Raw genomic sequence first — 11,560 nt, 5'->3', positions numbered from 1 at the left:
GCGATGCCGCTGCCATTGGTGGGATGAATTCTAAATAGGCACTGCCCTTTTACACATTTGCTTCCAATTATCAGTCCCAGACAGAAGCATCCAGTTGATGAAGTTGAGGTGATGTGCTCACATTATAGGGTGGGAAGAAGGGATACCTGACATTTCAAGCTTCCACAATGCAAGGTGGGACCTGCTTCCACTCAGACTCATCCAATGATGGATTCCACCTCCTCCCCAAGGAAGGGGGTTCACTTATTGAGCAAACAAAAACAATAAATGTCAACCATACGTAGACAAAAACTAAAGAGGAAGTAATCATAGGTAGTCATTGTATATGTTCTACCCCAGTCTTCCCCTCTTGGTGATAGAATCTCATTATTTCTCTGCCTCCATCCCCTAGAATAATAGTAGTTAATAAAGACATAGTGGAAAATACTTCCTCAAGGATTCCATTTCTTATGAAATCACTTCCATATTTGGCCAGAAGGAGGCACCCTGAAAGGGAAATTAATATTTTCCATTTTTCCTACACTGCAGTGTGGAATAGGACAGTTAATACCTAGAACTAATCAGGAATGCTAGTATTAATATTAGTAATTTAAGCAAAAGAACCTAAGGGAAGATAAGGTTATGTGAGGAATATATATACACAACACACATATATACATACATGTATATATATACAACTATACACATACACATACATATGTATTTACATATACATATAGTGAAGAAAAAAACCCAATTAACCACGAAGTTCAACATCAGGCTAATTACTTTTCCTCTTCTTAGTATTTTGTTGTTTCATACATAATAATTAGATCTCCAAATGTGAGATTGAAATATCTCCATCAATAAAATGCACAGTACTCCTGCATTTGCTCACCAAAGTAATACACCATCAAAGGTGGAACACCAACACAAGGGATTCATAAAATTCAAGTTGACTTAATTACATGAACTTATATAAGGAGTTGGATTCTGGACTTTAGGGTATGTGGAATATTATGATGTTAACTATGAAGGGATTGCTTACCTATCTAGACTAATGACTGCATTCTTAAACATTTGGGGGCCAGACATGAAGAAAACAGCAAGGGATATTTCATTGAATAAAAGAAGAATCCTTTCCTATCAGCAAAAATTCTTTTATATGTTATGGATTTCTAGACTACTATTTCATATCAGCATGACTTTGTCATGGGAGTCACAAGAATGTCAATCTGAGAGATGCAGGCCTTACAATAACTAAGAGGTTTTTTTTATTCCTGACTTTCTACTACCATCCACTCCACATTTTTGGGTCACTGGATTAGCTGATTCTTCCTGGAGCCAAAAAGGACAAACCCTCTTTTGGCTCTCCACGATTTTGTTCAAGAAGTGAGGATGTGATTTCCTATCCAAACCAAGTGCACCTGAAACAATAATTCACCAAAATGTCACTTGTTAGGACATCAGCATCAAAAGTGTGGAAAGAAATGGAAAGGGACAATATCTTGAGTATGAATATAAAAATACGTTACAAATTAAAATGTTCCCATAGTGACAATTTAATGCTAAGAAGTATGTCCAAGAGGCCCTTGGATGGTGGTTAAGTAGTGAAGCATCTGTCTTCAGCTCAGGTCATGATCCCAGGACCCTGGGATCCAGCCCCACCTCCAGCTCCCAGTCTGCTTCTCCCTCTTCCTCTGTCTGCCACTCCTCATGTCTGTGTGTGCTATTTGTCAAACAAATAAATTATTTTTTTTAAAAAAAGGGTGTTCAGGTTTCCTTGTACTTTATATTTCTCATGCTGATAATCAAGTCTCTGAGACTTATGAGTTCTGTATACTCTGTGTTCTATGTACCTCTGAGGGTTCCTCAACAGGAGTATAAAGTCTCTTGATTATGCACATTTTACCAGGACCAAAAAATAAATAGGATGGTTTGGAAGGCCCCAGTGACTTCTACGAAACCTTGGCCTATAAGGGCAAGATGTATGTGAAGTGTGTCTTGCTTTGCCAACCTCAGTACTTAGGTCCATCACTAGCATTCAGGTACTTAATATTTATTAACTGAATAAATCAATGAATATGGATGGTAAATGAAACGGTTCTTCGCAAGCACGGTCTACATCCAGTTGGAAGCCATCGTGTAAGTTTACAGACCAGCTCTCCCGGAAAGCGGCTTTCTCAGGAAGTCCGAGCATCCTTGCGCCGGTGAGCAGTAGGACTACTTCTTCTCCACAGCCTGCCTCCGACCGGCGCTAGGACCCGGCGCAGCACAGAAAGAAACTTGGGGGCGGGGCTACGGGAGGCCGCGGCGCGCACACGACGTAACCAGCCCGCGCCCGCAGAGGTGAGGAAGCCCGGAGCTGGGGAGAGACACGTTTCTCGCTAGCCTCGGCTCGCGCGCCATGGCGACCCCCGTCCAGCAGCCTCCTCAGTCTAGCGGCGGAAAGCGCAAAGGCAAAGCTCAGTATGTGCAGGCCAAGCGGGCTCGGCGCAGCGACGGCGGCGGGCCCCGGCAGCTGGAACCCGGGCTACAGGGCATTCTCATTACCTGCAACATGAACGAGCGCAAGTGCGTGGAGGAGGCCTACAGCCTGCTCAATGAATACGGCGACGACATGTATGGGCCCGAAAAGGTACGGGCCCCCTAGCGTGCAAGCGGCCTTGGAGGGACGAGGCAATGCTCGAAAGGCCGGCTGCTCCGTGCGCGTGCGCGAGTTTTGTGGGGGAGCTAGCCAAGGGCGTGGCCTCGTCTGCGTTGCCGCCTCTTTCCCTTGTCTGGGTTGCAGACCCCTGCCGGGTCGTGGGCTTGAAAAGCGTGCACCTTTGGTTTTTTTTTTTTTTTTTCCCCTCCCCATTAGTAGTCATAGTGGCTCCTATTTATAGATTGCTTCCGCGGTCCGCGTGTTGTGTTTCTGAAGCTCTCAAACGTTTACTGCTTCCAGTACACTTGTGAATAATTAATGTTCACGAGGACACTGAAGCTCAAGCAAGTTAAGTAAACGGTCCACATTCATACGGGGAACTTAATTTGTCCTCCTAGTTTTTGCATATCTTACCACGACTTTTACGCCACGGTTATCATATGTTTCTCCTAAGCCTTGTCTCTGAAATCGTGAGTTTAGTACCAGTGTTAGTTATTTTTTCAAATGCGTGTGTAAATGCAATTAAAAAGTAAAGTTTTTAGGGGGATCCCTGGGTAGCTCAGGGGTTTAGCTCCTGCCTTCAGGGCAGGGCATGACCCTGGAGACCCAGGATCGAGCTCCCTGCATGGAGCCTGCTTCTCCCTCTGCCTGTGTCTCTGCCTCTCTCTCTCTCCCTCTCTCTCATGAATGCATAAATAAAATCTTTAAAAAAGTAAAAAGTTTTGTACGCATACAAATTTTCACAACACAGTTTGGAAATCATTTTATTCTTGGCTTAGGATCTGGACTAATACATACACAAACACCCTCAACGAATTAAAAGGGGAAGGATGATTTGGGGATTTGGATTCAAAATGTATTTATTTACTAGTTCTAAGGCTTGGGCCCCGGGCATATTATTTAATTATGCTGAGCTAAATAAAAGGGAAAAATGAAAGTGTATCTTAGAATGTTGACTAAAAACAGTGGCTTATGCATATAAAATACAGCCTGGCATATAATAAAGGTCCTTAACTATGTATAATTATTATTAGCACCTGACTTGCATACTAATAATGGTGGGGCAGAGAACTGGGCGAGGAGTGTCCTGTCCACACTGGTACCTTGAGCAAATTCTCGACTATTTCTGTTCCCTGTTCCTTAGTAAAATAGAAGTAAGGGTTGTTGTTGTCTTTTAATGCCATAACTGTTTGGTCTAATTGATGTAGTATTTGAATGTAGGTAAGATCCAAGCTGAGGGAGAAGGAAGAATTCTTGAGACTTTGGTGCAAAAAGGTGGTTTTATTAAAGCACGAAGATAGGGCCCACTGGCAGAAACAGCTGCTGCACCATAGTTATGAGGGGTGACTGACTATATACTTGGAAGTTGGGGGAGGTAAAGGAAAAGAGGTTTTCAAAAGAATTTTTTTAATGCTAAAGAAGACCTACAATATAGATAGAGACCTTGTCATTGTCAAGTTAGGGTTGTTTTTTCCCTCTAGTACAGCAATAATAGAATGTTGGTTGGGAGTTTCCTTCTGGAAGTTAGATTATTGATAAGAATGCTCCCCCCCCCCCCCCCGAATTAACGAAGACATTTGTAAACTGAGGGAAACTCTTGTCTTGCAGAACTCTGATCTCTATTAGCCATTTGTTTTTCCTTCCCTTAACTTTAGGGCAGCCAGAGTGCCTGAGGAATGTCCTACATATCCCACCTGTAGGGGGTGGTTGCGGGGCGTCAGCTTGGGCTTTGCCCTCACCTCGCCCTCTGCTCCTTCATCATAATCTCACCAAAAGAAGACTGTCTTATTAGGCACAAAGATATCTCTGATGGGATTAAGGTCTATCTTGAATTAATTCATCTGGTTGAGCACATTACCCAGTGTTCTAGAATGTTAAGGTACTTTTGAAAGCATTTTCAAGTTTTATGTGCCCTAGTCTGAGGGAACTCCCTTTTTCCTCCACATTTTGTAGGGAGCCATGTATCAGTTTCTTAATAAAAAGCCTATGTTCAGTATTGATCCATCTGCTACTGGACATTTCACATCGTTAATTATAGCTTTCAATATGAGCTGTTTTTGCATTTCTGCTCATTTGTTTCATGCAGTTTATGGACAAAGATCAACAGCCCTCTGGAAGTGAGGGAGAAGACGATGATGTGGAGGCTGCCTTGAGGAAAGAAGTTGGTGATATTAAAGCCTCTACAGAGATGAAGCTAAGAAGATTCCAGTCAGTGGAGAGTGGAGCAAATAATGTAGTCTTCATCCGGACACTTGGGATAGGTGTGTCTGAATAATAAGCCTTACGATTATTGAGCCTATAATATCTGGACCTCTCCTTGCCGCAGAACACTGCCTACAAAATGGCTTCATGGTTATGGCTCAGTTAATCATTTGATTGATCTTTTCCACACTGTTCTAGCACTAGGCATATGGAAAGGTAGAATGGGGTGGTGAACATCACATTGGCTTACGAGTGGAAACCTGGCTTTGCCTCTTTCTCTGTATGTTTCTTTAGGTGAAGAGTACATATTCTGTCTAAGAGGAACAGCTGCTCTTCAGTGCCAGCCAATTTGGAATGGCTCCAGCCATCTGGAATGTAGTCCTATAGAGCCAGATCTCCTGATTTTTCAAAAGAAGTGGGAAATCTGGAGAAGTTCCTAGATTTTTTAATACAGTTAACTAATTTATTTATTTTTAAAATATTTTATTTATTTATGAAAGACACACAGAGAGGCAGAGAGACATAGGCAGAGAGAGACGCAGGCTCCATGTGGGACTTGATCTTGGGACTCTGGGATCACACCCTGAGCCAAAGGCAGATGCTCAACTGCTGAGCCATCCAGGCATCCCCAGTTAACTAGCTTAAAAATATTGAAAATACTGAGTAGCTCCAAACAGACTTGTAGATAGTGAGGATGGCCTAAGGACCACATCATGATCATGGTTTTAGGGCCCCTCTGAGTTCTGGGATCTAGATTTTTATGCAAACTTAACTGATGGATGAATTAAATCTTTTAAAGTGACTTGCAAATTTGTTTTATTTTTGTAAAAAAAAGTGTACTGTTTAATGTTATGTTTGTAGTTGCTGTTTTTGTAGGAAAATAGTATGGTGGTGTTGGACAAATGAGACATCACAAAAATGTTAACTCCAGTGTCTTCATGAACAATTGTTTTTAGTGAAAGCAATAATAATGCTGAGGAGTGACCATATTAGATGTAGTAATATTCATTACAGGCAGTGAAGAAAGTTGAAAAAAGGTTGGATTAGACTTACTAACATTTATTATGCTGATTTCTTCTATACGTAGGTCACTGCCTATGAAAATTCATTTTAAAGAGTTTGAGGAGGTTCTAAACCGTCCGAGAATTTATATTTTTAATTTACTTGTTTGCTTAATTTACTTGTTGCTGAATTTTTTTCTTTTTTCCTTTAGAACCTGAGAAATTGGTACATCATATTCTCCAGGATATGTACCAAACCAAGAAGAAGAAGACTCGAGTTATTCTACGTATGTTACCCATTTCAGGCACGTGCAAGGCTTTCTTAGAAGATATGAAAAAATATGCAGAAACATTTTTGGAACCCTGGTTTAAAGCTCCAAACAAAGGGACATTTCAGATTGTATATAAATCTCGAAATAATAGTCACATGAATAGAGAAGAAGTTATCAAAGAATTGGCAGGTATGTTTCTCTTAGTGATTTATATTAGTATGCAATTATAAATACTTGCTCTTGAGTTTATGTTTCTTTTTTCCTTTTTTCTTTTCTTTTTTTTTTTTTTTTTTTACAATTTAAGGCTTATATTTTTGGGTATAAAAGAAGTATATTAAAATATCCTCAAAATAGAGGTGCTTGGCTAGCTTATCCAATACAGCATGTGACTCTTGATCTCATTGTGAGTTCAAGCCCATGTTGGGGGCAGAGATTATTTAAAAAAAAAAAAAAAGCCCTTAAAATAATATCAAACCTAACTGATTTCAGTATGTTGGATATGAGACTCTAGGGTAGGTAGAAATGAAATCTTCCAAATCAAGATTGAATTTTTTGGGAAAAAAGTACTCTGATTAAATGTCTCAGGACTCCTAACTCTGAGAAACGAACTATGGGTGGTGGAAGGAGAGGTGGGCGGAGGGTGGGGGTGACTGAGTGATGGGCACTGAGGTGGGCACTTGACAGGATGAGCACTGGGTGTTATTCTGTATGTTGGCAAATTGAACACCAATAAAAAAATAAATTTATAAATAAATAAATGTCTCAGGATTTCATTAGTATTTATTTATTGAAAGAGTTCACAGAGTTTTTTTTTTTTTTTAAGATGTATTTATTTGGGAGATAGAAAGTGCACATGAGCGGGTGAGGTGGGTGGAGAAGGAGACAAGCAGATTCCCCATTCAGCAGGGAGCCTGACATGGGGCTCCATGCTAGGACCCTGAGATCATGACCTGAGCTGAAGGCAGACACTTAAATGATTGAGCCACCCAGGTGCCCCAGAGTTCACAGAATTTGATTGAAGTCCATGTAGAAGAGTAGACGAGTATATATACTGGCTTAACAAGTCCCAAATGAAAAGATGAAGGACTCTGTTTGTATCTGTTGAGCTTATGATATACTTCTCCCTCTAAATGTTTTCTTACTCTTTGTTGCAGGAATAGTAGGCAGCCTCAATTCGGAAAATAAAGTGGATCTTTCCAATCCACAATACACGGTGGTAGTAGAAATCATTAAAGCTGTCTGTTGCCTGAGTGTTGTGAAAGATTATATGTTGTTCAGAAAGTATAATCTCCAGGAGGTGGTGAAGAGTGCTAAGGACCCATCACAATTTAACCCAAAGCAGCCAGCACAAGCAGGAAATGGGAAAGAAGCTAAATTGGAATCTGGTGACAAATCAAATGAAAATGACCCAGCAGAAGGAAAAAACCAGCAAGTGGTACCCGAAAATAATGAGGACCTGGGGCAGACAAAACCAAGATCTGAGATACAGGTGGTGAATGAGGGAGGAGCTAAACCTGAACTTGAAAGTCAAGTCACAGAAAGATCGGAGTCAAATGAAAATGACCTCTCAGAGGAAAAATAATTCATTTGATGTTGCAGGTGGGTTTCTCAGATGGCGTTTGGTGAGATATTGCTAGGATTCCATATAAAATTGTGACTGACAGTATATCGTTTTTTTACCTTTGTGCACTATATAATGCTGAGCTCACAGTAGTGAACAGTGATTGAGCAGTTCCGTTAATAATTCTGTTGGAGATCTTTTCACCCCCATATGCCAGTGTGCAATTAGGCCAATGTACACTTGGTTGCGCTGGGGGAAGCTGTGGATAAATGATGAACACTTGCCTGGAGGGGAGGGTGGAAGGAAGATACTGTTGGCCTCTCCCTCTTGATTAACCTCCCCAGCCTCCCCCTGCTGCGCTGCCACCTGACTTATGGGAACAAACTAACTCTGTAAAAGAGAGTTTCATGGGGAATTTTCATTCCAAGGAAGGAATTTTTATGTGTTGCAGTTCAGCTGTCCCCTCCCACTTTGTTGTAAACATAGCAAAAACAAAGGTCTTAGAGGTTTAGAAGTGAACTGTTTTTGTGAAGTTTTTCTTTTTGTGTGTGTGATTCTCTTACTTTGTTACTATGCCAGTTTTTGTTGTATTAACATGTCACAAACATCTCTGATGATTTAGTGCTGCAATTTTTGAAGGCATGGGTGAGGTAGAAGAGGACCATTCTAGGCATAGAACTACAGGCATTTCTGATAAGGTTAGTGATAAAGAGTTAGTCTTCTGAGTTTCTTCAGGATGCCAGTGCAACAAGAGAGACAAATTCTTTATATTGAAATCCAAGCCATTCTCTTGCATTATACATTGTCTGTGGAATGGAACTTATAAACCTAGTATTTGCTCCAGCAATTGGAACTATAAATCATAACCATTTGATGATAAAGATGTTCATTATTTAAAATGACATCATGTAATATCAAAATAATAACTTTTGTTTAAAAAAAATCACACTCAGGGGCACCTGGTTTGCTCAGTCTGTACAGCATGAGACTGTTGATCTTGGGGTTGTAGGTCTAAGCCCCATATGGGGTGTAGAGATTGCTTAAAAATAAAATTTTAAACAAAAAAAATCACATTCAGTAAAAGGTTTAGGAAGCAAATTATTTAGTAGCAGCAATTACACTACGAAAAGAAAAACTCACATAGTTGGTGAGACTAATACCAACAACATTAAACGCTAGAGCAGAAAGCTGTACAAGAACCTGAAAAGCAGCAGCTTCTCAATCTGGGTTGATGAGTCAGCAGATTTCATGAATATTTGCCATACTGTAGCCTTGGTAAGATTAAAATTCAAGAAGGCTTTTTCTGTGAGGAGCCTCTCAAAACAAAAGGCAATAAAATTTCATGGGTTTTCATATCTGAGGACTGAAGGTCTGTCATGTATAGTCCTGGTGCTCATGGTTGCCTCCATAACAAGTTTTGCCTTATTTTGGTAAAAGAAAATCCTGATGTTGATGTTACAGCACACTACTTTCTTCACAGAGAGGTGCTGATATATAAAAGGAGATGAAGTGAAGAAAGTTCTGGATAATGCTATAGAAATTGTTAACTTTATTAAAGACCCATGTATGCAAGAATGTTTAAAAACAAAACTAAAGTCTGAACAAGGAGCACATAAATCATCATACAGAAATTCAGTGGCTTGTCAGAGGAAGAGTTCTCAACAGGATATTTGAGTTGAAAGGTGAATTGCCAGAGTACACACAAGGAAATACTGGCCAGATTTTGCTGAGTGCTTTGGAGCTGAAAGATGGCTACAGAAACTAGTCTATTTAGTAGACATTTTTCATCACATGAACCAATGAGACCAGTTTCTTCAAGGTTCTGGAGAAAATTGTTTTCTTGAAAGTAATAAGGTTCTCAGATTAAAAAGACACAGACTCTTTGGAACTATCACTTTGCCAAAGGAACTCTTGAAATGTTTCCATAGCCACTTGGGCTTGAGAATGAAGAAAAGATAGCAATAAGTCTGCAGTCTTAACTAAAACTCTCCATGAAGAACTACAAAACCAAATTAAATAGCTTTACCCCTCCTTTTCCTAAAACTGGTTTATGACTGGGTGAGGAACCTCTTCTCTGAATCTCAGTTTAAGATTTTCTCTGGGAGAATAGAAAGAACTCTAAGTCATAGTCTGATAGTTCTGGGTTTCTGTGAAATAAGAGTATTGTTAACTTAGTGCTCACACTTGCATGCCATGAGAGTTCCCTTAATTTGGAAGTTTTTTTCAAGATTTCCTCCAAGGTAAACTGAAAAATGTTGGAAAAGACGGACACCAAAGAGAGCTGCATACTAAGTCCAGATTGAGAATAAATATTAAGAGGCTGTGAAATTTACTTTGAGAGATGGGTTTATTAAGTTTTAAAAAGTTCAGAAGTACTATAAATGTTGAGTCTTCCTGCACCAATATCTCTGTTTTTTTAATGGTTAGGGGATATGGGAATGTATTTTTATCCTCCTAAACTAGTGGTCCAGACTGGAAGAATTGGGGAGGGGTAAAGACTAGAGACTGGACCTTGGTAATGCAGATGAGGCTCTAACTTCCTTCTAAATCTTTTTAGATACTTAGATACTCTTAATAGGTTGAAGTCACCTTGAAAGGATGTTAAGAGCATTGTAGTGTCATTTGCATGAACACGGAGGATAGGACTTTGGTGCCTTCATCAGACTTGCTCCAAGACAAAGATAATTTTATTTTGATAGTTCAAGACTCTGGGACTGTGGGAATAAAATCGGCCATAAGCTTATAGAACATCCAACTCTATGGAACTGGATTCCTTACTTTGTGAAAGCTGCTACTCTACAGAAAGATTTTGATTTAGTAGTTTGTATTTAATCTTGTATTTATTTGTATTTGGTAAGACCTGAGTACAAGTGTTCTTCCCTAGCTGTAAAGCACTGTGTTCTGTTGGAATCTGAATTCATTCATTGATGTGTTTTCAGGCTTCTCATCTTTATTGTCATTGACAGTTAAGCATGTTTTATAAATGACAAGATTCCAGGGTGGGAATGGAGTGGTTTCTTTCTTTTAATTTTTTATTTTTTAAGTTATGTCCATTTAAAAAACTCTAGTGTTGTGATTTAGTAAAGCGGATTTGCTCTGGAGGAAAGAGTGTTAAACTTGGTATTTTTGAAACATGTTTGTTTAAGATGATCATTTCCAAATGTTGTTTTACTTGTACTTTGCTTTTGGTATGGCCAAATATTTCGCTTGTTTTTCATAGTTCCTGATATTTTCAGAAAAATCAAAATAAATTTGTTCCCTGAAGATTGGTGCTCTGTGCTCTTTCTTTCTTCCTGCCTTAGTAAAGCTCTTGCTTTATAATAGATATCTCATAACTGATGCTTATATGTCAAATTATATATCAAAAGTTATGTACATTGGTGATATACATGATATAAAACTTTTAGTAATTGCTCTTGATTAATTATTTGTAAGTAATCCAAACTTCAGATATTTTCCAGTCAACTTGCTTCAAAAGGAGGTATAGGGCACCTGAGTGGCTCAGCTGGTTAAGTGTCCAACACTTGATTTCAGCCTGGGTTATTAGCTCTAGCCCCTAGTTGGGCTCTCTGCTCAGTGGGGAGTCTGGGATTCTTTCTCCCTCTCCTTCTGCCCCTCCCCCTCTCTAAAATAAACATCCTTAAAAGATACAGTAATACAGTATTTAATTAAATTTACTTATTGGCTTTTGAATTACTTATATTCCTTATTTTAAAATTAATATTTTAATTCACTTTTTTTTTTTTTTTTTTTAAGTAGGCTCCATGCTTATAGAGCCCAAAGTGGGGCTGGAACCCACCATCCTCAGATTAAGACTCCAGCCAAGATCAGGAGTCAGGTGCCTAACCAACTGAGCCACCTAGGTACCCTTCTAATTCACTTTGAAGAACTAGTAATA

The 11,560-nt window shown here is 39.5% G+C and overlaps 1 protein-coding gene across 1 annotated transcript; it reads left to right on the top strand.

Moving 5' to 3' along the window:
- The first annotated feature begins 2,137 nt into the window (after nucleotides 1-2,137).
- On the top strand, nucleotides 2,138-11,390 carry THUMPD1 (THUMP domain containing 1). Its single transcript, XM_055340842.1, has 4 exons — nucleotides 2,138-2,617; nucleotides 4,713-4,887; nucleotides 6,042-6,290; nucleotides 7,256-11,390. The coding sequence occupies exons 1-4, from the start codon at nucleotides 2,387-2,389 to the stop codon at nucleotides 7,681-7,683; spliced, it is 1,083 nt and encodes a 360-aa protein (XP_055196817.1). The 5' UTR covers nucleotides 2,138-2,386; the 3' UTR covers nucleotides 7,684-11,390.
- The last annotated feature ends 170 nt before the right edge of the window (nucleotides 11,391-11,560 follow it).

This window comes from Nyctereutes procyonoides, unplaced genomic scaffold (genome assembly GCF_905146905.1).
Source record: "Nyctereutes procyonoides isolate TBG_1078 unplaced genomic scaffold, NYPRO_anot_genome, whole genome shotgun sequence".
In the NCBI taxonomy this organism is placed as follows: Eukaryota; Metazoa; Chordata; class Mammalia; order Carnivora; family Canidae; genus Nyctereutes; species Nyctereutes procyonoides.
The sequence above is the reverse complement of the archived record's forward strand: the minus strand, read 5'-3'. Positions and strand labels throughout refer to the sequence as shown.